Source organism: Castanea sativa, chromosome 1, assembly GCF_040712315.1.
Source record: "Castanea sativa cultivar Marrone di Chiusa Pesio chromosome 1, ASM4071231v1".
Taxonomy (NCBI): Eukaryota; Viridiplantae; Streptophyta; class Magnoliopsida; order Fagales; family Fagaceae; genus Castanea; species Castanea sativa.
The window spans coordinates 11,530,605-11,557,797 of NC_134013.1; the positions used below are offsets into that span (position 1 = coordinate 11,530,605).

The 27,193-nt window shown below is 31.3% G+C and overlaps 1 protein-coding gene, 2 long non-coding RNA genes and 1 pseudogene across 3 annotated transcripts; 2 read left to right on the plus strand and 2 right to left on the minus strand.

Annotated features, from left to right (window-relative positions):
• Window positions 1-13,243: 13,243 nt before the first annotated feature.
• LOC142610011 (protein FAR1-RELATED SEQUENCE 5-like) lies at window positions 13,244-16,796 on the plus strand (annotated as a pseudogene).
• Window positions 16,797-17,201: 405 nt separating this feature from the next.
• LOC142608075 (uncharacterized) lies at window positions 17,202-19,768 on the minus strand. Its single transcript, XR_012839423.1, has 2 exons — window positions 19,216-19,768; window positions 17,202-17,489 (listed from the first exon to the last, which is right to left on the minus strand). It is a non-coding gene; the product is annotated as an uncharacterized LOC142608075 (long non-coding RNA).
• A 240-nt stretch (window positions 19,769-20,008) lies between these two features.
• On the plus strand, window positions 20,009-22,570 carry LOC142622008 (uncharacterized). The gene is made up of 3 exons (XR_012841855.1): window positions 20,009-20,498; window positions 21,683-21,878; window positions 22,176-22,570. It is a non-coding gene; the product is annotated as an uncharacterized LOC142622008 (long non-coding RNA).
• Window positions 22,571-23,857: 1,287 nt separating this feature from the next.
• Window positions 23,858-26,502, minus strand: LOC142610101 (protein FAR1-RELATED SEQUENCE 5-like). Its single transcript, XM_075781854.1, has 4 exons — window positions 24,941-26,502; window positions 24,476-24,866; window positions 24,189-24,275; window positions 23,858-24,070 (listed from the first exon to the last, which is right to left on the minus strand). Exons 1-4 carry the CDS (start codon window positions 26,500-26,502, stop codon window positions 23,858-23,860), a joined length of 2,253 nt encoding a protein of 750 aa, XP_075637969.1.
• Between the last annotated feature and the right edge of the window lie 691 nt (window positions 26,503-27,193).

Below are 27,193 nucleotides of genomic sequence, written 5' to 3' on the forward strand. Positions count from 1 at the left end.
TCTCTTGCAAGTGTGGCACTTTATATGTGATTAATATTAATATACTATAATTAATACGTATATATTGCCAATTAGAAACAACCGGATTTTGCCGGTTAGAAAATGTGACCAAACTGATTAAAGCGGTAGAGTTGTATTATCGTATGGGACTAGGTGACTGACAAGGTGGACATTTGATCTTGGAATATCCGATGATGGTGTGAAGTAGGCCAGTTCGGAATCTTACTAGTGTTTTTTTTTTTTAAGCTCTCAAGCCCACCAACTCTTGTAATAAACGAGAACTTGCTTGGTGGCATGTACCATGTAGTACTTGTTTAATTTGGAAAGCACTGTGCGGTCTACCAGACCTCTAGATGACACGTGGCTATTTTTCGAGGAGTTTGTTCCAGTCAACTCTTTATTTCTAGATAAGGCTGTAAATGAACCATGTCGTTCATATATAACTTGGGTTTGACTTGATAAATGAATCATGTCATTCATAAACAACTCGTTCATGTTTGTTTATTTATAAATAAATTAAGGTTGAACCTTAGTTTTAGATTTGTTTAATAAAAAAGTCAAGCCCAAGCTAAAATTTTTGTTTCTATGAACAAGCTTGTGAGTTATAAGACTTGATACAAAACAAGCAGTGTATATACTCATTTATAGGCTTGATATGTGTTTGCTAAATAAATTCATTACACATCTTTTTTTTTTCTTTTTCTTTTTTCCTTTAAACTGACCAAGCACCACTTTGAACTTTAGTTGCATTCTTTTTTTTTTTTTTATAAGTGGACCACGTATATGGTCTTTCCCTATCCATCATCTAATGTAAAGTTATAAAACATGTTAATTTACAATAGTTACAAATAAGTCTTTTTCTAGTTTTTCACCATCTAATATGGATGTAAAAATTACATTCTAAACAATTTTTGAAGCTATAGACAAGAAATGATGAATTGATGGATTTAACTATATAAAATTGTAATTTGAATAATAGCTAATCAGAGGTGAGACTAGAAGCATGATAAAATGAGTATATTATTTTCTTATTTTTGTTTACTTCATTTTTGGAGATCTAAGCATTTGATAATATAATTTTGTTGGATCTCAAGCTCAAAAGCTTGATCTAAGCTCAAGTTTGAGCTTGATATTAAGCTCAAACTTTTTTCCTTTTCCATGAGCTCAACCCCAAACATTATTTTAGACTTGTTTCAAGCTTAAGCCAAACTTGAGTTTTTAACTTTTACTGACAAGTCAAGCTTAAACATGCGTAACTTTGCAAAGTTCAGCTTGTTTACAACCCTATTTCTAGAAAGAATAATAGTAATAAGTCTAATTTATATTTTAATAATTACGATGGGAATGGGACATTTGAACTCACTTGTTTTGGAAACACTAGGATGTGCCAACCAGTGGTGGCTCCAAGATCTAAGGGGGTCAATAAGAAGATACATCTTGGGTAGAGATAAATCTTACAGTCTGCATAGTTTCCTTATTACAAATTTGTCTATAGTACGTACTAGCAATAGAATAAAAAATAAACTATAGGTTCATTTGACATATTTTTTCTTTATACAATGAACATATTAAGTATTGTTGTTGTTAAGTGAATTGTAATTATTACTGATTAATACAATTAACATACTAATTATTAACATATTTATTAGTTCAGGACAATTATATGTTTACATTATAGTATCAATGTAAGATTAATATTGTTGACAATTATACTGTTCACATTTGTCTAGAATCAATGTAAGATTTACGTTATAGATAATTATTCTATACACATTTGCAAAAAATATACAATATTGTACACATTGTTTAGAAAAAAAATGTAAATCTTATATTGATAGTGCAATGTAAACTATGAATTTTGCATTAGTTTATTTCAAATTTGTTAAGATATAAATGGGCATTTTTTTTTAGATTTAAGATGAAAAATTTTATTTTTGTTGTTGGGCTTAATATGCACCCCATATTTTAGATAAAATTCGTTTGTTGTTGGGCTTTTTTGTGTTTAAAAAGACCAAAATATACTTAAGAAGATCATATTTAAGCTTATTTCAAGTGAGTTTTAAAAAAATAAGGTCAAAGTGGTCTAAATTTTATTTTAGAAAGGTCAAATAAAAAAGTAAAAAAATTATATATATAAAAAAAAATTGCCAGCTTAGGAGGTTCATTTGAGCCCCTTGAGCTGTACATGGTGCCGTGCCGTCCATGGTGCCAACTAGTTAAACTACAATACTCATAGCATAAAATGAATTTTTTAACTCTTTTTTTTTTTTTGTGCTTTGTGATTAATTGGATAAGATTCATAATATATATATATGCATTTTTTTAAAATACAAAATAGAAATTCTACTTTGACTTAATCTAAGTGTATATGTGTGTGAAACTCTCTCCTAGAGACTTAAACCTCAGTCTTTGCCCTCGCACCCCAGAAGCACTTATGCATTTGGAATTTTGCATATTTTCATGTAATTATTATAAGTATATTTTTTTAATTTTGATATTTAAAGTTATAAATAATGTTAAACTGTGTTAGTTTAAACTAGACTACATTCTTTCTAAACAAATTCTAATTAAATTATCTTCTCAAAAAAATTATAATTAAATTAGATAATTCCTTTCTTTTACAAATTCTTTTATTTCACTTTTTATTTATTAATTCTTATTTTGTAAACAAATATAATATTGTCAAATTTTCATGTGCATATTACATTGGTTATTCAAAAATTTCGTAATTTTTTTTGACAAAATTACAATGTTGGTCTCGAAAATTTACCTACTGAGCACTTTTAGTCCTTGAAGTTTTAAGTGAACACTGTTAGCCCTTGAAATTTCAACAATGTGCGTTAGTGGTCCTTCCATTAACTTCTGTTAGTTTCTTTGTCTATGCATGTGTTTAATAAAATAATGATGTGGCAATTTTTTATTATTAAAAAAATTACACATCAGCTCGAGTCTCCAAATCAAACCCAGTTCTATTTGGATCTTCCATTGATTTTCTTACTAAGCAAACAAAACTACTACTAATATTCTCCACTCACTGAAACCTGGCTTGTTGAATTTACCGTCGCCTGCCTTTCTTACAAGCTATTAGATTCACCAACACTTGGAAATTTGTAGTACATGTCGAAAATCAAATACAAATTGTAAACATTCTCAAGGTTTGGAGATATAACTTAATAGCCATAACAATTATTAGGATAATGAAAGAAAAACCACAACTCATATATTTATCCAAAGTACTTGGGTATCTTCGAGATCAGTTAGTCTAACACCCACAATTGGAAGGCATCTCCCTACCCTATATAGTATATTTTCTGGTGGACGATCAAAAGAGTATCTCCATCTTTTTCTTTCATCACATAGTCCTATTCTTGTTATTTTTTCTTTTTAATTCATGTTGGGGTTTTGATTTTAAATCCTTTGGTTTTAGAGATAGTGGGGGTTGTATTACAACTTGGAGAAGCCAGGCGGTCATTATAAGATGCAAATTCCATAGAAAATCAATGTAAGATCTGAAGAAAAAAAAATAGTAGTAGTTCTGCTTGGTTACTAAGAAAATCAATGTATGATCCAAAATATAATTGGGTTTGATTTGGGAGACCCAAGCTAATGTGTATTTTGATGTGTAATTTTTTAATAATAAAAAAATGACACATCATTAAAAAATTGCCACATCATTATTTCATTAGACACATAGACAAAGAAACTAACAGAAGTTAATAGAAGGACCATTAACGCTCATTGTTAAAACTTCAGGGACCAATAGCGCTCACTTGAAACTTCAGAAACTAAAAGCGCTCCGTAGGTAAACTTTAGGGACCAACAATGTAGTTTTGCATTTTTTTTTTCCACAACTTTAAGGTAGTGTGCTATGATCAGGGTATAATAAAAGTATTATTATTAGTAAATCCATGTAAATTGATGTTATTCTTAGCGGAAAAAAAAAAGTATAAAGTGATGTTACACTTATTACAATTTATCATTATAAAAAATTAGCTTGTATCCCTTGCTTATATACACGAACATTAAACAATGGTGATAAAAATTAATGAAAATCAATAAAAATTAAACTATTGAAGTTGCAAAATTCCTAAATTGACACAACCCCATTTGTATTCCAAATAAGGGAATCAAAACTAAATGGAAAATTTGGTGAGAGGGAGAGAGAGAGAGAGAGATATGAACCTTAGTGAGAATGATAAAAAAAAATGAAGGAAACAAACAAACAAATCCAAAGACAACAATTGAACATAAAGAACTATTTACTGAGAGAGAGAGAGAGAGAGAGAGAGAGAGAGAGAATTACTTGCTTTGATTTTTTGCTCTAAAACTTCATCAACAATTTTGTGACAATCTAGTTTCTCCATTGCAGCATTTATATAGTTTTTGACATAAACTCTTTGGCTTTTCATAGTATTAAGGGGCCGCGTTACTTAATGAACCCCGTGAATTGATTAAAAAAAAAAGTTTATATGCATAAAATATTATTTTATTAGTTTAATTTACTTTTAAATATATTTTTGCACACTCTAACATAGATCAATCCAATCCAAAAAAAAAAAAATTAAACAATAATACAAATCAGTCCATTCCAAAACCAACTAACAACATAAATCACATATCTCTCTCTCTTATGAATCTCTTTTCTCCATTTGCCGATCGGTATCTCCGACTTTAAGAATAAAGAGTAAGTGTTTGTGAGTTATAAGTGTATCTCTTTTTATTATAAATTTATATATTATTTGTGTGAGTATGTGTGTCTGATACTGATTGTGTGCGCTATTTATTTATTTATTTTCGCTATAATGTTATTTGTGTGAATGTGTGTGTATAGTATAAATATAATATAACTTTATATGATTTAATAATTAAGAAATATAGAGGGTTTGTTACCTATAGTAAAGTTAGTGATTATGCAAGTATTTGATTGGTTAAGTAAACACATGATGTATTATTTATATATGTATAAATGGGTGTAGCTCTTTGGGTCAATAATTAATATAATGCATGTTGGGTTGAGTTTTGTCATTCAGATTAAAATGTTTTTATAAAAACAATAATAAATAGATAATGAAAATTGTATAAAAATAAAAAATGTTATATTAACTTAACAAAGTAAAATGGTTACACCTACTCACGTTGATAATAGATAACGTAAACTCATAATGATTTCCAAATATGAAAACTTGTAGAAGAAAATAATAAAATGACATGTGCCTGGATGTGATTTTTTTTTTTTTTTTGGTCAATAACTCAATATTCAAATTTTCTTTTTATTAAATTTTGTTTGATTTAAATTTCTTAATGACCCTAAAAAGAAATCCCAAAGCCGCCACTGATAGTATCGTATAGTTTTTTTTTAATAAACTCCTCAAGTTTTGCACTAATAACTTATTTGATACAAAAATTTAAATGGAACACGTGGCACAAAATTGGAATCTAATTTAAATCTAATTGAATTTTCTTAAAGCTTTGACTTTAAATATAAATTAGTGTGTAACCAAGTGTATATGCACGAGTACATTTAAAACCAATCACAAATCTCTCTCTCTCTCTCTCTCTCTCTCTCTCTCTCTCTCTCTCTCTCTCTCTCTCTCTCTATATATATATATATATATATATATATATATATATAATATGAGAGTTATGTTCAAGTGACACTTAATATAACTCTAAACAATATTACACCACTAATAAAATTTTATTAGATTACATGTTCTTAACACTCATGCCAAATTTCACATCAATTAAATGTTGTTTAATATTCGATCCATAAATCATTTTTCATGCATTTTTTTTACTATGATGCATTATTTTAGAATACAAAAAATATGAAATTTAAATATTTGATAGACGGCATGATTAACAACATTTTATTATTATTATTATTATTATTATTATTATTATTATTATTATTATTATTATTAATCTTTTTGAAACATAACTAAGTTGATAAAAGGCCAAACTCCACCTCAATAAATAAGTAATTAATTAATAATCCTAAAGAAAGTACAATAAGTTAATATTTTTCCCTCGCTCATGCATGAATGGTATGTATCACCATGAGTTTAATTTGTAAAACTTATAATAATGCATGTGAAAAGAACAAATATCATGCACATCACTTAATTATGAAAACACCAAATAATTTTTTCACCTGAATTGGGCCCATAACCTTCCTTGTAATTGTCATGGGACACCCCGCGCCTTTTTTTTTAATTTGATTTTTAAATAATAGACGTCTTACATCATAAAAATTTGAGGGAAACGGAGAATCAATGGGAGGGCACTTATTCCTGTTTTTCATTGTTTGTTTATCAATGTACTGCAAAACTTCCTCAGAAAAGTTCTGTAATTTTTTCAGATGGAATTATCAATTAATATTGTTAATATAATATAGATTTGACCTGATGGGCCGAAAATATAATTTTAGTGACTTGAAAAGTTCTCTGTGCGCCAGAAAGATATTTTTTTTTTTTTTTTTTTTTCACAAAATATAATTTTTACTTTAGTCTAATCTAAGGGTATATGTGTATGCTTCAGCAAGATTCTTAATCGTTCACAATATATATATATATATATATATATATATATATATATATATATATATATATATATATATATTTTCAAAATTTAGTCTATAAAAATAAAAGTTGGCTCCCCAAATATTTGAATTAGTTCAATGATACTCTTAAAAAATGTAATTAGTCTAATAGTTATAGAGACATAACTTTATTTTTCACAATTTTATTTTTTATTGTAAAATGTGTTCTTATAACTTATATAACTTATCAAGTAAAAAAGTGTATGTATATAATAAAAAGCGAGTGTTCATATATATATATATATATATATATATGCGAGGGGGGTCGTTTTGAAAAATAAAATAGTGCCGCAATTTGGCACCCCAAACAAAAATTTTTGGCTTCACTCCTATATATCTGGTTTGAAAATACCAGTCCATCGTCATATCACACGATTGCATGATTCATGTGTGGCTTGACTCACAGCTCATTTTTAATTTTTCAAATCTTTAGACAATTTTTTGTTAGAATCTATAAATATTAATTATCAAGAAATTTATGAATCTAACTGGTCAATAGACAACCTTTTCTTTTGTATATGTATAGATATTATTATATTCCAATTTCTTCCTGATATCTCCCAAGGAAGATTCCGAATTAGATCCTAAATTGACGGGTTAATGTGAATTTATTCATGCAATTATGCACTTTTTGAATAGAAATTTATTTTCTGAAAGATCCTGACCTTTTCATCCCAATAAAGTCAGTTGTATGTAGTTTATTTTTATACCACGTCAAGTTTAGCACTTATTTCTTAGGATATTTGTTTAACATTTTCCTTTTAATACACACACATATATATATCCAAAATAATACGAATAAATTACTTATTTTCTTAAAAGCTCACCTTTGTTTCTTCTCTTTATGCAAGTTTCATGACTCATGAGTCATGAGTTAGAATCATAAATCATTTGCCCCAAATAATTATGATTATTGAAAAAAAAAGGGATTGATGAGAAAAATGGGTGAAAGGTATTTTGAGAAAGGTCATATGAAAAGCTACCAATTTAAACTCAAGTGGTCATTCAAATTCTCGAGGATGGGATGTTAAAACTTAGAGGCCAACCCTTGGTCAGTTCTTTGGGATATGGACTTTATTGCTTTCCCTAAAAAGTCCACTCAAATCCGACCTTTAGAAAAATAAGAGATTTTTTTTTTTAATAAAGAAAATGATAGTTACAATGGGAAAGGGATTTGAATTTTGAACCCTAAATATATCAGTTCGAAATACCAAAAAATACAAATTAGTTGAATTACAAGGTTCTTGAAAAAAATCAGAGAAATTTGAACTTTTCTCCAAAATGTCAAATTGTCTCATCCTTTACTATTCTCTCAAATATGATCCTTGTCTCTCAATAGTTCAATGCTAATTTTGTGTCATTTTACCTAAAATTTGCTGGCTAGACACAATAACATCTTTGGCACTATTTGACTTATTTTTTATTTATGGGAGAAAACATTTTGAGTAGATTTGTGTTTTCTGTCTAAATAAATAAAACATAATTCGTGGGATCCAGTTAGCTCAACTGATAAAATTTCTAGTAGTTGAATAAGAGATCTAAGGTTCAATTCTCACCTACACTAAAAATCAATTTGTATCTTGGTTTGATGATTAAAAGTTATTATCAGAAGCGGAAGTCATAAGTTGAAACTTTCTATAAAAAAAAAAACATAATCCAAAAGACTAATTCACTGTTCTTAATAATAAGAATAAAGATTATGTAAAAAACTAGTCAAGTATGTGATCCTAATGACTCTATGGGTTTTTTTTTTTTTTTTTGGTTAGGTATTAAAAAAAATTATGATCAATATCAAATTCTATTTCATAACATGGTTTTGAGACAATGCTCAATTACTTTATTTTATTTTAAAATTATTTGTAGGCTAAAATACAAAACTAACCCTCTAAGTTTCTTTATATTTTATTTCAGTTTTCTAACTTTACTTTTGTTCATTTTAGTATTCTAAGTTTCAAATTTATTCAATTAAGGCATTTCTGTAAACTTTTGTTAAAATTTAATGAAAAAAAAATCTGGAAAATATTTTTCAATTATTAATTGAATTTTTTAATTTAACAATTTCGAAGAAAAATTAAAAAAAATTGAAAAAATAACCACGATATATAACAAAAGTTGATGGAAAAAGCTTTAATTGAATAAATTTAGAGGACTGAAATAAATGAAAGCAAAATTAGAGGACTAAAATGAAATCTAAAGAAACTTAGAGGGTCAATTTAACATTTTAGCCTTTTTTTTTTTTACTATAATGGAATGCACACAATAAAACATGTCATCTAAAAAAAAATATGTTACTATGAATGCATTTAAGGCATTTTTAATATTTTAAAGAATATTATGATCAATTTATTTTATTTTAAAGATTTACGATCAATATCCCTTTCAAAATTTATCATTTTAAAAAAAGGACAAAACTTATATACAGTACCTTAGATACTATTCCTTTGGTTCTCCTCTTAAAATTCTATCATGTGACTACATAACTTAAAAATTACACTTCTATTCATGAGAAAAATGCCACGTGGCATAATCTTAAGAGAGAAATCTATAAAATAGCACCTAAGTATTGTACCTAAGTCTTGCTCTAAAAAAAAAAGGCGTAAATGCACTTTTAGTCCTTACATTTTGACCCAATTTCTATTTTGGTCCCTACATTTTATTTTTACTACTTTTAGTCCCTAAACCAATTAACGCGTGACATTTAAGTCCTTACCGTCACCCAACTAACAGAAAATGCTGACGTGGCTAACGGCACAGTAAAATAATAATTAAAAAATCTATTTTGGCATTAAAAAATTGCCACGTCAGCGTTTAAATTAATTTTAATTAAATAAAAAAATTAAAAACAAAAAAACTATTTCTTTTTCAAAATTTTCAGATCTGAAACTGATTTTTTGTGGGTTTTTTTTGGTTTTTTGCAGATGATTACAGAGGCGATTGTGACTTTGAAGGAGAAGATAGGTTCAAGCCAGTACGCGATCATGAAGTACTCCGAGGAAAAGCACAAGCACTTGCATCAGTTTCGTCATCCTTAGTGTTAGTTTCGGGTTCTGTAGTGGCCGAGTCGGACGAGTACAGAAACGATATAGACTTGAGTCGTTCGAGAATGGAAGGAGTCTTGGCGATTTGGGTCGGAGGATCCGGGTTAACATGCTCTTTCAACTCGCCTGTGTTAGTTTCGGGTTCTGGAGTGGACGAGTCGGACCGGTACAGAACCAATATAGACTTGAGCCGTTCGAGAAGAGAAGGAGTTCTGGTGATTTGGGTCGGAGGATCTGGGTTAACATGCACGGGTTCAGATTGCTGGAGGTTCGGATATTCGGAGAGCACTGGTGGTTCTGGGTTGTTGGGTTGGTCGAACTTGTAGAGCGAAAACTTGAAGGATGTGAATCGTTCTAACACAGAGGGTGCTTGTACCAGTTGTTGATGTTGTTCTTGTTGGTGTGGTTTTTTGTTAGAGGTGAAAAGAGAGGCGTGGGTTTGTTGTTATTGGTTTGGGTGTGGTTCGATTTGATCTATTTTGTTGTTGTTGATGTTCATGTTCTTGATTCTGGGTTTGTTGGTTTGGGTGTGGTTCGGTCTGATCTATTTTGTTGTTGTTGATATTCATGTTCTTGATTCTGGGTTTGATGTTCATGTTCTTGATTTTGAATTTGTTGTTGTTGACGTTCATTTTCTATTTTTTGTTTTTAATTTTTTTAATTTAATTAAAATTAATTTAAACGCTGACGTGGCAATTTTTTAATGCCAAAATATATTTTTTAATTATTATTTTACTGTGCCGTTAGCCACGTCAGCATTTTCTGTTAGTTGGGTGACGGTAAGGACTTAAATGTCACGCGTTAATTGGTTTAGGGACTAAAAGTAGTAAAAATAAAATGTAGGGACCAAAATAGAAATTGGGTCAAAATGTAGGGACTAAAAGTGCATTTACGCCAAAAAAAAATGCCCCGATGAATGCATTCATCATGATTTATTTACATGCTTAGTTGGTTAGATGGGAATGTTGTGATGAGAGGTTAGAATGAGTGTGGAACAATAAAATGGATTCAATACATATATAGGGAAGTAAGTTTAGAATAAGTGTGGTTTGAATTATTAGAAGGAAAAAGTTTTGCTCCAAAATTGATTGTAGTATAAGGCTACAACTTCACTCATAAAAGAAAATTAATATTGCTATATAATTTGAAAATCTAACCATTAGATTACGTATTCTTTATACTTTTAACACATATGTCATATTTTGTGTCAATTAGATGTTATTTACTATATGATCTATAAACTTATTTTTATGCATAACTTTGAACTACAAAGACTTGCAATTTAAACAGCTAATTGATAACATAACTATTTATCTTTAATCTTTTAGAAATTTAGCAAGCATGAAGGATATAAGAAGAAAATGTAATCTAATGGTGGATTTGTCAAAATCCACATTCAATAAAAAATACATTGAGTGAACTTGTAACCTTATGTTACATTCAATTTTGTAGCTAAATTTTGTCGTTATTAGAAACACCGGGTATTCATTCAATAAAATCATATAAAATAGAGAAAATAAATATGATTGAGGACAAAATTTGGCTACTAACTTGCTTGTAGTTTAAGGTGACAACTCTCACTAAAAAAGATTAATATGACCATATATTTTGAAAATCTAACCGTTGAATTATATTCTCTATGTTTTTAACACATATCTCAAATACGTACCAATTATTTTTCTAAAAAAAAAAATGTACCAATTAGATGTTATTACTTATTACTATCTAATATGTAACCTTATTTTTTATGCATAATTTAAGACTACAAAAGCTTGAATTTTAAACATTTGATTGATAATATAGCTATTAATTTTGTATCTTGAAAATTTTGCAAGTATAGAGAATATACGAAGAAAATATAAACTAATGGTGGATTTATTAAAATTCATATCCAATAAATAGATATTAAGTGAAGTTGTAGTTTTAGAATACAATCAAGTTTGTTGTCAAATTTGGTCCCATGTCTAATTAATTAAACAAAACTTATTGATATTTTAATACTTAACTTTAACCTATCCAAAATGAAAAAGAAAAAACTTAAACTTTATCTCACTTTCTGTATAAAGTTCAAGGAATATTCAGCTGTCATAATCTGAAAAAAAAAAAAAAAAAGCCCTCTTAAACTTTTTGAGAAAGTATCTTTCAGTGACAAAGATAGGACATAGTCAGGACTTGAAGTTAGGACGCGATTATGACCATTGGCTCTGTTGCTTCTTAGCTGCGAGAAAGTATATAGTGTTTCAGGGATTCCACATCAGCACTTAGTTGGTGTTTCTAGGCCCAATAAAAAAGTGACATCTGTCTAAACCTTATACACCTCAGCAACTCAGGTTACATTAAACAAAAAGACAGAAATGCCCTCTAATTTTCCCCCCATCCCGCCACTCTTCCTTTTCCCCTTCTCCAAAACATAAAATTTCATCTTTCTTTCTCACTCTCTCTCTGTTTCTCTCGCCGCACTATACCACTTCAGTCACCACTCACTATCACCTCCATCTTCCCTCTCTCAACTCCAAACCTTGACAGTCGCTGCCTAGTATCGCCGGTCATCATCAGTTCCGACGAGACCGACCTTTGTCTCGTCGAAAAATGCCATCTTTCTCTGTTTCTCTTGCACCACCGTAGCACACCAGTCACCAACACCTCCATCTTCCCTCTATCAACTCCAAACCTTGACAGCCGCTACCTAGCATCGCCGATCATCATCGGTCTCATCGGAAAACGCCTGAAATTGTCTCTCCGTTGTTTCCAACCACAACGCCGAAAGTTTTCTTGCTGCTTTCAAATCTGACTTTGCAAGAAGGTTTCTCCTCACTCTTTTTCATTTTATTTTCTGAATTTTCTGTTTACATACATGTCCTGATTAAAAAAAAAAAAAATTGACATATACATTCTTTTGTAAAAAGGAAACTTGTACTGTTTACTAAAATGCTTAGTGAGGATGGATACACTAATAATACAGTAAAAGGTTTTTTTTTTTTTTCAAAAAATTGTTCTTTTGGATTAGATTAAAAGTGGTTAGTATGATGTAGTTTTATAAGCAGAGAAATAAAGCTTATTTTTTTGTTTATTAGTTGATTTAATGTATTTGATGGTTGTGCTTAATTTTCAGGTATTATTTATTTGTTAGATTTTCTTTCTTTCTTTTTCAGCTATTCATGTTAAAGATGATTTCTTTTAGATGCATTTAAGTTTGCAATATGTGTTGGCTTATTTGGAATTTTCACAACTTTTTTCATTCCTTGTAATGGTTTTTTTTTTTTCATGGTGCAGGGATGGATGCAATGCTTTTGTTCTGTTGTTTTTGCTGAAAGAATTGATTTTAATAAATAATTTCGTCCTAAAAGTCTCCTCTGAGGTATTTAATCTATCTTTTTGTCATTTTTTTAGTTTAAGTCTTTGGTTGATTTATTATGAAAAATTATGATATTTGATAATTGGTATAAAGCCAATTGGAATTTCAATGTGTTTATGGCTGAGGACTAGTGGGTGGCTGGTAGCAATTCTTTTTTATGACTTTACGGTGATTTATGTATATTTATAGTCATCTTTTCATGATGTTTATTCAATATATCTTTTTTTCCATGATTAGGTTCGACTAGTCATGGATTTTTCAAAAAATGATTTTGTTGCTGTTGGGGACAATGATAAAAGGGAAATTTTTGAAAATGTAACTTTGGGTGAATGTGATGAAATTAAAATTGGAATGCAAGTGAGGTCTGAAGAAGAAGCATATAACCTTTATAATCAGTATGCTTTAAAAAGGGGATTTAGCATTCGAAAAGCGGTTAAACAAGAGTATAATGGTGTTATTAGGCAACGAGAATTTGTGTGTTCAAAACAAGGTTTTAAAGAGTTTGAAGACCCTTCTAATGTTAAAAAGTATCATAATTTAGATGTAAGAACGGGTTGTCGTGCTAGGATCCGGTTTGATGTAAAAAATGATATTTGGAGTGTTTCACACTTTAATGACACACACAATCATGAATTTGCAACTCCAGAAGAAAGATGTAACTTGAGATCAGGAAGGAAAGTGCTACCTGCTCATGGGAATATAATTAGCACAATGGTTAGTTCGAGTATAAAAGCAACAAAGTCTTACTCATTTTTGTCAAAAGAACTTGGTGGTGCAAATAATGTTGGGTTCTCTAGGCGAGATTGTCATAATTTTGTGCAAACAAAAAGAAAATAAATTATGGAAGCTGGTGATGGGCAAAGTATTATTAATCATTTCAAAGAAAAACAAAGTGAAGATCCAATGTTTTTTTATTCGGTGCAAGTAGACCAAGATAATAGAATTGCAAATTTCTTTTGGAGAGATGGTAGATCAAAATTAGATTATGACTCTTTTGGGAATGTTGTTATATTTGACACCACTTATCGAACCAATAAGTACAACTTAATCTGTGCACCATTTGTGGGAATCAATCATCATTGGAACAATGTTTTGTTTGGTTGTGCTTTTTTATCAAATGAGACAACTCAGTCATTTATTTGGTTGTTTGAGACTTTTTTGACTGCAATGGGAGGGCGACAACCAAAATCTATTTTTACAGATCAAGACCAAGCAATGGAAAATGCTATTAATATGGTTTTCAGTGAGTCTCGTCATCGATTGTGTTTATGGCACATTAGTAAAAATGCTCAAAAAAATCTTGTTGGAATCTATGGTGTTCCAGATTTCAATCAAAGATTTAATCATTGCTTATATGGTGGGTGTTCAAATGAAACGGAGTTTGAGTCAACTTGGAGCAAAATGATTGAGATGCATAATTTAAAGGACAATACATGGCTGAATAGGTTATACCAAATTCGAGAAAAGTGGTGCCCAACTTTCAATCTCGATTTCTTTTCTGCAAAGATGAAGTCTACCCAAAGAAGTGAAAGTACAAATAGTGTTTTTCATCAAATTATGAAAACATCTATGTCTCTTATTGAAGTTATTAAATTTTATGAGGAAAAGGCAGCACAAATGTGACAAGATGAAATAAATGAAGATTTTCGTTGTAAGAATGGTGCACCTGGGAAAGTTCATAAGCATGGGGGCATTTTAAGTCATGCTGCTAAAGTTTATACTCTTGCTTTGTTTGGAATGTTTGAAGAAGAGTTTGATTCAGGTATGGGATTGAATTGTGTTGAAACTGATCATAGTGAGGATAACTTTACATATTCACTAAGTAGTGGGGAGAGTAGAAGGATTCATATTGTGCATTTTAACCGGGCTGAATTAAGTATTTGTTGTGATTGCAAATTATTTGAGACTTTAGGGTTGTTATGTTGCCATGCTTTAAGGGTTTTTCTTGTGAATAATGTGAATAATATACCCGACAAATACATATCAAGTAGATGGACAAAAGATGCCAAGAAAAGGTTGTGTTGTTCTATCGATTCATTTAAATCAAATGAGAAATCTACTCATGTATTACGTATGAGCAACTTAAGTCTTTTGTGGTATAAATGTTGTGATATGGCTGCATTGAGTGATCATGGGACCAAAATAGCAATGGATAGTCTAAGTGAGCTATTATGCAAGCTTGAAAAGAGTTCAGGAGATACAAATAAGATGGAAGATATTGGTAAAAAATGTCCTCAAGATCTCATACATGATGATGATGTGCAACCTTGCTTAGATGGTAAGAGACCAATCCTTGATCCGCCACATGTGAGAAAGAAAGGGATAACCAATTTTAGAATAAAAAGTCAACTGGAAAAGAAGCAAAGAAAAAAGAAAGTGAAAGATGCAACCACTTCAAAAGCTCCAAAAGCTATTTCTATGGTACATGGTAAGTACAAAACTAGCACTCAAGCTTTCTTTTTCTTATTTTTTGCTTGTTAAGTTTAACTGTATGTTCTTACTTTCTCTTCTTCTTTTTTTTTTTTTTTAAAGAAAATGTTCAATCATCATTTCTTCCCCCGGAGATGTCTATTGTTAATCATGTGGTTAGCTCTACAACAACGCTTCAAGATAGTATGGTACATAGTAAGTACAAGACTAATATTTCAATTTTTATTTTTCTTATTTTTGCTTGTTGAGCTTAATCATTTGTTACTGTTTTTATTTTATATAGAAGATGTTCAAACATCATTCTTTCCCCCAGAAATGTTTTTTGCTTATCCCATGTGTAACTCTACAAGAATGTTTCAAGAAAGTACCTCAATGTCACACTTGAATCAAGTACATTCTATAACCTTAAACTTTTTCTATTAGAGGGGGAGAAGCTTTAATATGTGCTTTTGTTTTTTTTTTTTTACCCTAATATTGTTTTCTTTTTTTTAGGGCCCTACTAAAAATTTCTGAAGTATGAAGAAAAACTCTTTTGGATGGTATTTTGGACAATACACTGCACAGCTCATGGACAGCATCTTTGGACAGTTTTTTGGACAGCATTTTGGTCATTATTGTACAGTGGAGGAACCTCTTAGATAGTATATTTGACTTGAAAATTTTATAGATAACATAGCTGAAAATTTGAACAAGTGATTGCTTAGCCAAACACTAATTATAGCTGTCATTTTGTCAAGCTTTTGTAACGAATGAAATTACTCAAACATGATAGATTTTGTATATGTTTGAGTAACTTCTAGTTAAGGACTAATTATATGCAAATGATCAAAGTTTTTAATGCATAAGTACTTTTTATTCTTATATATTAGTTTCTATATGTGCATGGTGGTGGAATTGCAATGCTAGATTGTTGCAGGTGTTATATTATTCCAGTTAAGGGAATGATATAGTGAATGACAATATTTTGGTGCTAGACTTTTTTTTTTTTTGTTATTTTGATAATATAGTGAATGGAAATATGTTGTTATACCTAAAAAATGTTGATTAGATGATGTATTTATATGGGATTTGTAAACATAGGAACCAGACTATTTTTTTTTTTAGATTTCTTACAGGGGGAGAGAAGGGGATTGTTTTTATGTTTCCAGGGTTGTGTTTATAAGAAGACTTTTAGAAGCATGGCAGGTTCATTTTGTGTGTGAAGGTTGTTGACACCACTGCTACTACAAGGGATGGAGAAGCAAGGGTTGCTGCTACAAGTGCTGGAGTTGCTGCTACAAGTGCTGCTGCTACAAGTGCTGGAGTTGCTGCTGTTTTATGTAATCCACATACATTTAGTGGTGATAATTTTGGAGCTTTAGGTGATACATAGTGTATGTACCTGCAAATATTTCTGGATTTTTTTTTTCTTTTGTTGGTCTTTAATATAATTCTGCAGCTTTGGAGTATGTACCTGCAACATTACTATGTTGCTACATCAATAGCACGGAAACTCTTATGGGAATACCTATTTTGTCAAACTTGAAAATATGTCATTGCAAATTGAAATACTTATTCTATCAAAGCTTGAGCAAGATTTTTTTTCCTGGACACAATTCTGGAATTTAGATTATATATTGTGTTGTTGTTTGCTGTAATACCTATAATTTAGATTATATAAAATGCAACTTCCTTAATCAATGGTGCTGTTTGTCTTTGGTACCCAATGATTATATAAAGGTTAATTTTCATTGAATCAAAAGCTTACATAAAAATAAATTTTCATTGAACCAAAAGCTAACATAAAGATAAATTTTATAATACATCACTATTATTGGCATCAATATTCAAAAAGTTACATCAAGGTAACAACATATAGGTGCTTTTGTTTTGCCAGCATACATAAACACACCAAAACAAACTACAAAAAATAGCCAAGACCCTATTGATGCCTACTTCAGCTGCTTCACAACTATTTTGTAATTATCCATCATTGATTGATACTTCAGAGCTTCAATTTATCCTATTGCTTCATATTTGACATCTTCATCGCTTTAGTGAAAAATCTTACATAGTTGACAACCCCCTACAATAATCCAACAAGAAACAAAAATTTAATAATTAGTATAGCCAACAACAATACCAGATTTTTTTTTTGGATAGGTAAATAAAACTCCTCTGTCATTATGATGAAAAAGTACAAAGAAAAAGACAAAGCAGGCAATGTGCTAAGAAACATAAAAAATAGCAAACTAATATGTGGGAATACAAACTGTGTGATATCTTGAAGAGTGCAGAAGTAAAAAAACTCAACGATGGAAAACCTGGATATCATGTTAGAGTTAGGATACAAGGATCATTAACTGAACTTTTTGCTTATAAAACATTGTAAAAAGTTTGAGCCATTATTCAAGTGCAGAAGATACAATAGAATAAACTAAGAAAAATGGTCTAAACATTTATCTTCTCAATTGAATTTCAGAAGAAAATATGTTGGTATTATAGAAAATCATGGCTGAAAGAATAAGTGAAACGAATGTAAGTATATGTCTAAAATTTCACATCTAAACAGACATGGAATTTTACAATCACAAATAGTATATGTCTAATCAATAAAAAAATTTCCCATTCATCCATCTACATGTTAATCTTGTATTATGTTGTAAAAACATTGAAAAAAAAATAACATGGCATATTATAGCGGACAGGCATTGCCAGTTTACATCTACTCAGTGTACGATATAAAAAGGAAAGCTAGACAAACGCACCCAACCAATAGACTGATTAAAAATAAACTCAAAATCTAAACTATTTTTTTATTCATAAGGAATATAGAAAACAATACTTTAAAAGAATCCTTTCAATGTAAACTAGTAGCTAATTGCCCTGCATTCATGGCTAACCTGGACAAGTAAATAATCAGATCCAGCAAAGTTTATTCAGTCTCATGCTATACTCATATAGTATACCAAGGCAGTAAATATACACAAAGAGAACCAATGATGATGCTAGACCTTTTGGAATCACTTTTCCCTAATTTCAAAGCAGCCTCACCAAATAAGTTACAACTTCAAGACATAACTCATTCATGTGGACTGTGGATGATGAAGAAAGTTTATCAACACTGGTTAAGACAAGTGAAGGGACATGATGGGTGAAGTTGAACCTGATTGGGGGAAAAAGGTACTCACCACTGTATTCAACAATTCCATCAGATTAGCACTTATCCTATCATCCAATAGAGGAAGCAATAAACATAGATAACCAGTGTTTTAAAAAAAATTTGGACAATGTAGAACAGGTTATAGCTAATTTTCATCAATAATCTTAACAAAAGCAAGATAGATATCCAAATAAAAGCTAAACGCATCACAAGTTGGGCCACATTTTATGTCTACACATGCTCTTTAACTGGACTTAAACTCAAAAGACATGCATCTACCTAAAGTTCATATCTTCTCTAATTCAGGAATTTGCTAACAAAAATGGTAGAACTGACTATGGAATACAAGTGTTTCTTGATATCCAAATCATTAGCTACAATGTACCCGAACAAACATGGTGACCTTAACACATATCATTCTGCTGTAATACCTCAAATTTGTAGAAATATGTCACAAACCCATTATAAGTAGCATAATATTATGCAAGAATTATTCTTAAAATTCACAAAAAATTTAGTAAAATTATGGACTATGCGAAAAAAGACATTTTGGCCAAATATAAAGTTACCCACAAAAGAAAAATGGCAAATTTGACATGTATGGGAAAATTATACAAGAGAAAGAGAGCGACATGGGATGTGAAAGCACCGGTTTTGTCATTGATGTTTGGTTTCTCTGTTTCTTCATCTCTTTGAGGGTCGAGAGCTTGGATGGGAATCGTGCTTTTGACCGTTGTCCGTGAGAACTCAAGTGAACTGGGTTCTTGAAGAAGAAGTTGATTGTACTGGTTCTCTTTGCAAATTCAGGTGTTAGAAGCGGCAAGAAAACTTCTGGCGTCGGTGGTTGGAAACAACGAGAAAGAGAGACAGTTTTGGGCGTTTTTCTGATGAGACAAAGGTCAGTCTCCAGCGACGATGCTAGGCAGCGGTTGTCAAGGTTTGGAGTTGAGACTTGAGAGAGAGAAGATGGAGTCATGGAGGTGCTGGTGTGCTCTAGTGGTGCCGAGAGAAACGGATAGAGAAAGAGATGAAATTTTTTTGATTTTGCGAAAAGGGGAAAAGCAAGAGAGGGCGAGTATTAGAAAAAAATTTCAGCGGCAACGCTAGGCAGTGGCTGTGGAGCTTTGGAGTTGAGAGAGAGAGAATATGGTGGTGCGGTGAGAAAAAGCAGAAATGGAGACTGGAGAGAGGGTTTTGATTTTGCTGAAGAAGGGGAAGAGGGTGTTAAAGGCGGAAACAGATCCTCTCCATTTCCCTTTGAAATGGAGAGGCTCCAGTACACGGTGAGGATTTCTCCCAAAATCATCCACGCTCAAAAATCATCCACGTCATTTAAAATGTTAACCCCACACACTTAACTGGAGTTCAACTCAACCAGACAAAATAAACTCAAGTTAAACTCTCACCAGCGTTCAAACTCTCTCTCTCTCTCTCTCTCTCTCAAATCTCAAACTTCCAAGTTCAAACTCTCTCAACCTCTCAAACCCATCAGCAAAAACAAAGAAAAAACCTTAGCTCACCAGAGATCCTGATACCCATACACGCATCCTTTTTAGACCCAGATCAGAGAGAGAGAGTAAGGGTTGGGGTTTGGAGAGAATCGGGTGTAGAGAGAAGGTTGGGGTTTGGAGAGAATCGGGTGTAGAGAGAAGGTTAGGGTTTGGGTTTGGAGAAAATCGGGAAAGAAAGAAGGTGATCTATGGAGGGAAATGAGATTGAGAGACAGAGAAAGAGATTTTGGTCGAAGGAGAAAACAGCAATGGCAGACTAACATCTAGGTTTTCTTCTCTAACTCTCTATCCCTCTCCTCTCCGTTTCTCTCTGCCTCCCATCAAACCTAGCGATGGTCATTGGTCAAGCTTCTCCAGTTCTCCATACTCACACAAAGTTGTGCATCAACTATATTTCAGCCATCCACCTCTGTTTCTTGGGGTAATTTTGATATCAAATTTATGTTTTTTTTTTTTTTTTCCTTTTCTTTTCTTGTTATCTTTGCCAAGATCATCCCTTTCTTTCATTTATAGAACGAAATATTATGCTTTTCTTTAATTGAATTTTTTCCTTCCTTGTTATAGATTTTGGGTAACTATTTTTGGTGTATGAGTCTCTCCTTGTTTTTTTTTATTCTTTAATTTTTATTTTTGTTTACCGAACCCCTTGGATCTCTTTTTTGTTTCACTTTTGATTGGCTTGATGATTGAGTTTTATTATTAAGAATAAATCTGTCTCTTTTTCATAATGAAATTTAATCTAAACGCTTACGGGGTTCTCCCTAAATTTGATTTTTCTGATTCATTTATGGTTTAATATTATATGGGTCTGTAAACTATTCTTACATAAATCATGTGGCTTTCTTTTGGGCATGTAAATTGAGTACGATAGGAAGTGAAAGATTCGTCTTTTGTGCATCAAAGAATGGTGGAATGGGAGTTGATGCTCTAGCAACTCCACACCTGGTCTTTTCTAGCTCTTCTTTTTTTCTTTTTAATAAAAAATCCTCTATTTACTTTTTTAAATTTATTAGTGCTAACTTTTTATATAATCCTTTTAGAAATATAAATTAAAAAAAGAAAAAGAAAAAGGATTCTCATGTATATTAGTACTCGGTGTATATGTTTCTTCTTTCTTATTTAATCTTAGTTTGCATGCCTTTTTTTTTTTTTTCCTCTTAGTGTTTTCAGGTTTGTTGAAATTTTGTGGAGGATGTATATTGACATTTTGGGAGTTATTTACATGATCAATTCATTTTTATTAGAAGCTTAGCTCGATTTACATATTCATCATCTGTGGAAAAAAAGAAAGTTTTAAAAAAATATCTCACATACTGGTAACACTACTGTTGGTAATGCATCGTATATATATATATTGAATGGCAACATTATTGTTCGTAATGGATTTTTTTCTTTCTTTTTTGCAAGCAGAGATTTTGTGAATGATGATGCTGCAATAGGAAAGGGAAATAAAGCCTCCATTGCACTATTTAGCTAGTTTTAATTTTTTTTTTTCTATACTTTTAACAAAAAAATTTTAGTTTCAGTTAAAAAGTATGATGCTTGTATATAAATTTTCCTGTTTACTAATACAGTTTGTATCACTTGATTCTGTCAAATAATAAGGCTTACAGGTGTCATCTCTTCACCTGATTCTCTCAGAAACATATCCGTGCACTGGAAAACAAAAAAAAAAACTTTTAGAGGGAAAAGTGAAACAGAGGTAGCCCACATTCAAAGCTTCACAGATTTTAACCAAAAAAAAAAAAGCTTCACAGAAGGTTTAGAGAAGACATCTCTGTTTCTATCTTGCCAAACAGAGGTATATCAGTAAAATATATTTATACTTATCTTATTTGATGTTTGATAATTTTTCTGCATTTATATTGTTGTCTTGGTAAGTTTATATCAGTATGATGAGCTACTATTTGTCATGCTTTGACTTGAAATAATGTTGGCATGCTTTGACTTGATCCCATATTCTGTTTAGGGTAAAAATTATGGACAATATGGACAAAGTGATGGGTGCATTATTCTTTTTTCTTGCATATGATTAATGATGCCATATACAAACAATATTGAAAAACAAGTAACAATAATTTTGTGTATCATGGTGCAGGGCTTCAAGTAACAATTGATTGCAAGCCAGAAAATGGACACTTAAAGACAAGAGGGGTAGAGAAACTCGATGAAGAAGGAAAGATGTCAACTGAATGAAGAATGCTATGCACAGCTTCACAGTGCATCAGCTGTACCATGCCCTGCACATAATGGCCTAGAGTCTTCAAAAGTAGTATTCAAGTTCAAAGTGTACATTTTAATAAAATTTGTTCATTTTTTTTATTAAATTCTCTTATTGTCTACTCTTGGATTGAATTTTGATTGTAAGGATTGTGGCAGTTGTTATTGTAAGGATTGTAAGGATTGAATTTTGATTGTGAGGATTGTAATGATTGAATTTTGATTGTAAGGATTGTGACAGTTGTAATTGTAAGGATTGAATTTTGATTGTAAGGTTTGTGACAGGTGGAATGTGGATATTTACAGATTTTTGTAAATAAAGATTGTGACAGTTGTGGGCTATTAATATTTGTAAATATTTATAAGTATGTGTAAGGGTGTGCTGCACAGGTGGTGTGGGTAAAGCTGCTGGGGTGTGTGTAGGTGTGACATCTGTGTGTGTAAGGGTGTGCACAGGTGGTGTAGGTAAAGCTGTTGTGTGTGTAAGGGTGTGTAGGGGACTCTGCGTGTGGGTGTGCACAGATGGTGCGACTATAGCTGCTGGGGTGTGCGTGTGTGCCTGCATGTGGGTGCATGGAAGTGTACAGTCTAGATAAATTGTTGGTTGGGCCAAGGTGTGTAGTTAGTTGGTTACATGGAACGCTTATAAGGAAAGGAAAAGGATTATAAAACTCATGTAGATAAGGAATGTAAAACGCATGCAAAAGAAAAATGGCCACACCAATTAACATGCATATAGTTCAAAACTTGGCTTATTTATATAAATTTTTTCCCCAAACAGAAACACTTATATATAAAAACAACTCTTGCCTAGCATAATAATTATGCAGAAAAACATAATTATGCAGAATGTGCAATACCAGACCTATGCAGTAACAGTAATTATGCAGTAACAGTAACAGTAATTATGCAGTAACAGTAACAGTAATTATGCAGTAACAGTAACAGTAATTATGCAGTAGCAGTAACATTAATTATGCAGTAACATTAACATTAATTATGCAGTAACAGCAACAGTAATTATGCAGTAACATTAACATTAATTATGCAGTAACAGCAACGGTAATTATGCAGTAACATTAACATTAATTATGCAGTAACAACAACAGTAATTATGCAGTAACATTAACATTAATTATGCAGTAACAGTAACATTAATTATGCAGTAACAGTAACAGTAATTATGCAGTAACATTAACATTAATTATGCAGTAACAGTAACAGTAATTATGCAGTAACATTAACATTAATTATGCAGTAACAGTAACAGTAATTATGCAGTAACATTAACATTAATTATGCAGTAACAGTAACATTAATTATGCAGAAACAGTAATAGTATTTATGCAGAAATTATGCAGAAACAGTAACAATTTTTGCAGCAACAAATAATTATGCAGAATTTAACACCTTGCAAAGAAACATCAGACATGCAAATTAAGTATTCTTTCTAAATAATAAAAAATCTAAACATTTGAATGTGACTAAGTTTTGGACCATCAAAACTCCAGTCCTAAACTAGGAAAATTACAAAACAAGAGTACTTAATCTCAACATGTATCATAGATTATGAACCATCGAATTCCATCCATTTGTAATACTTTCTTGAGTCAAGGGACCTCCACTTGCAACACTTCCTTGAGTCAAGAGACCTCCTGCACCATTAATTTTGTCGTTGGAGCCTACAACACTTGATGTACTCTTTAAATGTGATGCTAATGCAACACTTGCTGATGAGCCTCCCTGATGTGCTGCAGAACTTGTAGAAGCCGACTACAAAAAATCCAATTACACATTACACATATCACAAACTTAGCATTAAAATTATCAAAGCATGCATCTAAACTATTATTAATATCAAAATAAAATATATAATTGTAAATATCTTTACCATTAAAAGTTGTGTAAAACTAGTAATATTTTCAGAAGATTTATCCTCAGTTTTCTTTTGTGCCACGACGTCATGTGCATATATTTCCTGTAAAAATTGTACTAGTTTAGCAACTATAATAGCATACTATATTAATGTGTAAAAATAAAATAGAATGGTGAAAATAAGGATAATTGAAGATTACCTCCTGCACTTTTCTTTTCTTTGTTTGCTTCTTTGATGTGCCTTCCTTTGGTTTCCTCATCTTAAATCCATGATTTCGTCCTACGCTTTTTATTACGATAAACCTCTCTTTTCTTTATCCCTTTTGGTACAATCGTAATCGAAGCACATAATTGATCTTCTTTGTCTGCAAAATCAGTGGAAGGCCTAATGATGTCTTCTTCCACATTAGCTTTGCAATTCCTAAGGTCACAAAGTTTTTTTTTCAAATCCGCAATTGCTAAGCTTAGAATATTATGGCCTTCTTTAGTTTCACATGCCTCATTCACCAATTGAATATATTTTGGACATAAATCTCGATACCGATCTACATATTCCAGTCGAGTATCCGGCTTAATGTTATGTGTTGTGCAATTTTTTCCGCTTCCATCTTTTGCATCTCTTCTCCACCTCTTCATGATATATTTATTAGGAATCAACTTGATATCCAATACATCAAGAACTTTCAAGCCATGCCTACATAAAATACCAAATGACTCAAACTTTCTGCAACTACAAGATAGAGTCTCATCTAATGGATTCCACATGACCTCATATTTTCCATTTTGATTGAAACTCCAACCACATAACTATGTGTTTGACTCACATTGCGTTCTAGGATGGAAAGTGCCATTACCTCTTCAACTTCTGTCTGAAAGAAATCAAACAACTTAGGTGTATACACTGTTGCTACTTGGTTAAGCATAGGAGAGCTTTTGAGCTTTAATCTTGGAAATTTCTGTCTAGAGTTGTATTCTGCTTCTAACTCCTTATCCCGCTTTTGATTGACAACTGTCTCAAAATGAGTGAAAAACTCTACTATATTGAGATCAGTACGCAAGCAATCCTTTAAGTCAGCATTGAAACTCTCACTAAGCTGGGTTGTCTTCATTCCTGCAGTAAAAGTTCTCTTAACATATGCTTGGGCCCATTTTTCCTTCAATTTAAATAGATCAATTAGCCATTTATTTTCACGAATATCGTACTTATCTAGCATTTCATTCCAAGCTCTAAGAAACTCATCTTCACCGTTATACTCATAGATACACGCTAAGAAATCAGCGTTAAATTGAGGCTCAGTTTTTAGTAAATGACCCAAGTGTTTCTCAGCATTCTGCCACATATGCCAACTACACAATGCATGATATGTCGTAGGCATGACTACTTTTATTGCAGCTGACATTGCTGCACCTTGATCTGTGAAAATAGTGACTGGCTTCTTTTCAGACATTGCTTCTAAGAAGGTCTCAAATAACCATACAAAAGATTCAATCGTTTTATCGTATAAAAGTGCACCTCCAAATACAACAGTTTCCCTATGGTGATTGAGACCCAAAAATACTCCAAGTGGCCTTGCATCTCTATTAGTGCTATACGTTGTATCAAACGTTATTACATCACCGAAGTGGCTATAGTCAATGATCATTCTTGCATCGGCCCAAAAGATATTAATAATCAACTCTTCACAGTCCAATTGAGTAGCGAAATAATATGAAGGATTTTCCTTAAGTTGACGACTGAAATATCTTCCCAAGCTAGCGGCTGCCCCATGCTCCATGTCTCTCTGTCGCTTAGTACGTAAGTAGTTTTTATGATCTTGCTTGGTAAAACCAAGATTATCATATCCACCAACTTGCTTACTAAGAAGCTCATAAGATTGCTTTAATCTTAATCCCGATTCATGTGCCAAATCAATTTCAATAGCATGAGTTGCAGCCACTTTCCGTTGTGATGGCATCATGTGCACAGTTGATGGAAGGTGGAGATAGTGGTTATGCTCAGCAATAAATTCACTCACCACATATTTTTTACTATATCGATTAAGTACAATAACCAAACGTGCTTCACAACCACATCTTGTTTCTGCTCGGGGATTCTTTACATTCTGATCTCTCTTGTCTTTGCCTCGAACTCCCTCCTTCGCACACACAAATCTCCTTGAAGTAACCACTCCAGTCTTTTTACATTTATTTACATACTCTTTTCTAATACTAAAACCAGCCTTTCTGCCATATTCATTATAAAAACCATATGCAATCTCATCCGCTTCAAACTCCATCCCTTTAAATGGGGTAGATTCCATGGGCACATTAGAAGGAACATGTATTCCCATCATTATCCCTACAAAAAATTGAACATAAATTTATTATCTTCTTTCACCTATCATTTGTTTTCAAAATAGGGATGATGTAACAAAAAAAATGAGGATGTAATGAATGATCAACATACTAATGAGGATGTACCTCATATGAGAGAAATGGTATATATCTTTGTTACTAAACATAAAAATTCAAGATGGCCAAGCATGATTTCAACTCAACTCACTCAAAGGCTAGTCAATTTAAACATGACAATTATAAACATGTTCTTTAAAATCTTGCATCCATAATATGCCATCAAGAATCATTATAAAGGAATCTTCTTATTATGATTAAAGAACTTATTTATTATGAGATTTTTTTTTCAAAAGAGAAATTTATTAATTGAAATATCTAAACCTTGTGATCAACACCACAACAGTATCCTTTTGATCACCTCTCTATATATGTTCATAATCCACATTAAGCGTACAAGTAATCATTTTTTAATTTCACATAAACTCATCATTGATACTATTTTCTTATGAACCGATTATAATAGACTATATTAACAGCTATGGAAATATATATATATATATATATATATATATATTTTAAATTGTGCCCCTAAACTTATCGTTTACACTATGAATTAGGATCATGTGTGTAAGGATTATAGTGTCGATCCATTCCATAACATTTTATGGTAATAAATTCAAATTTATT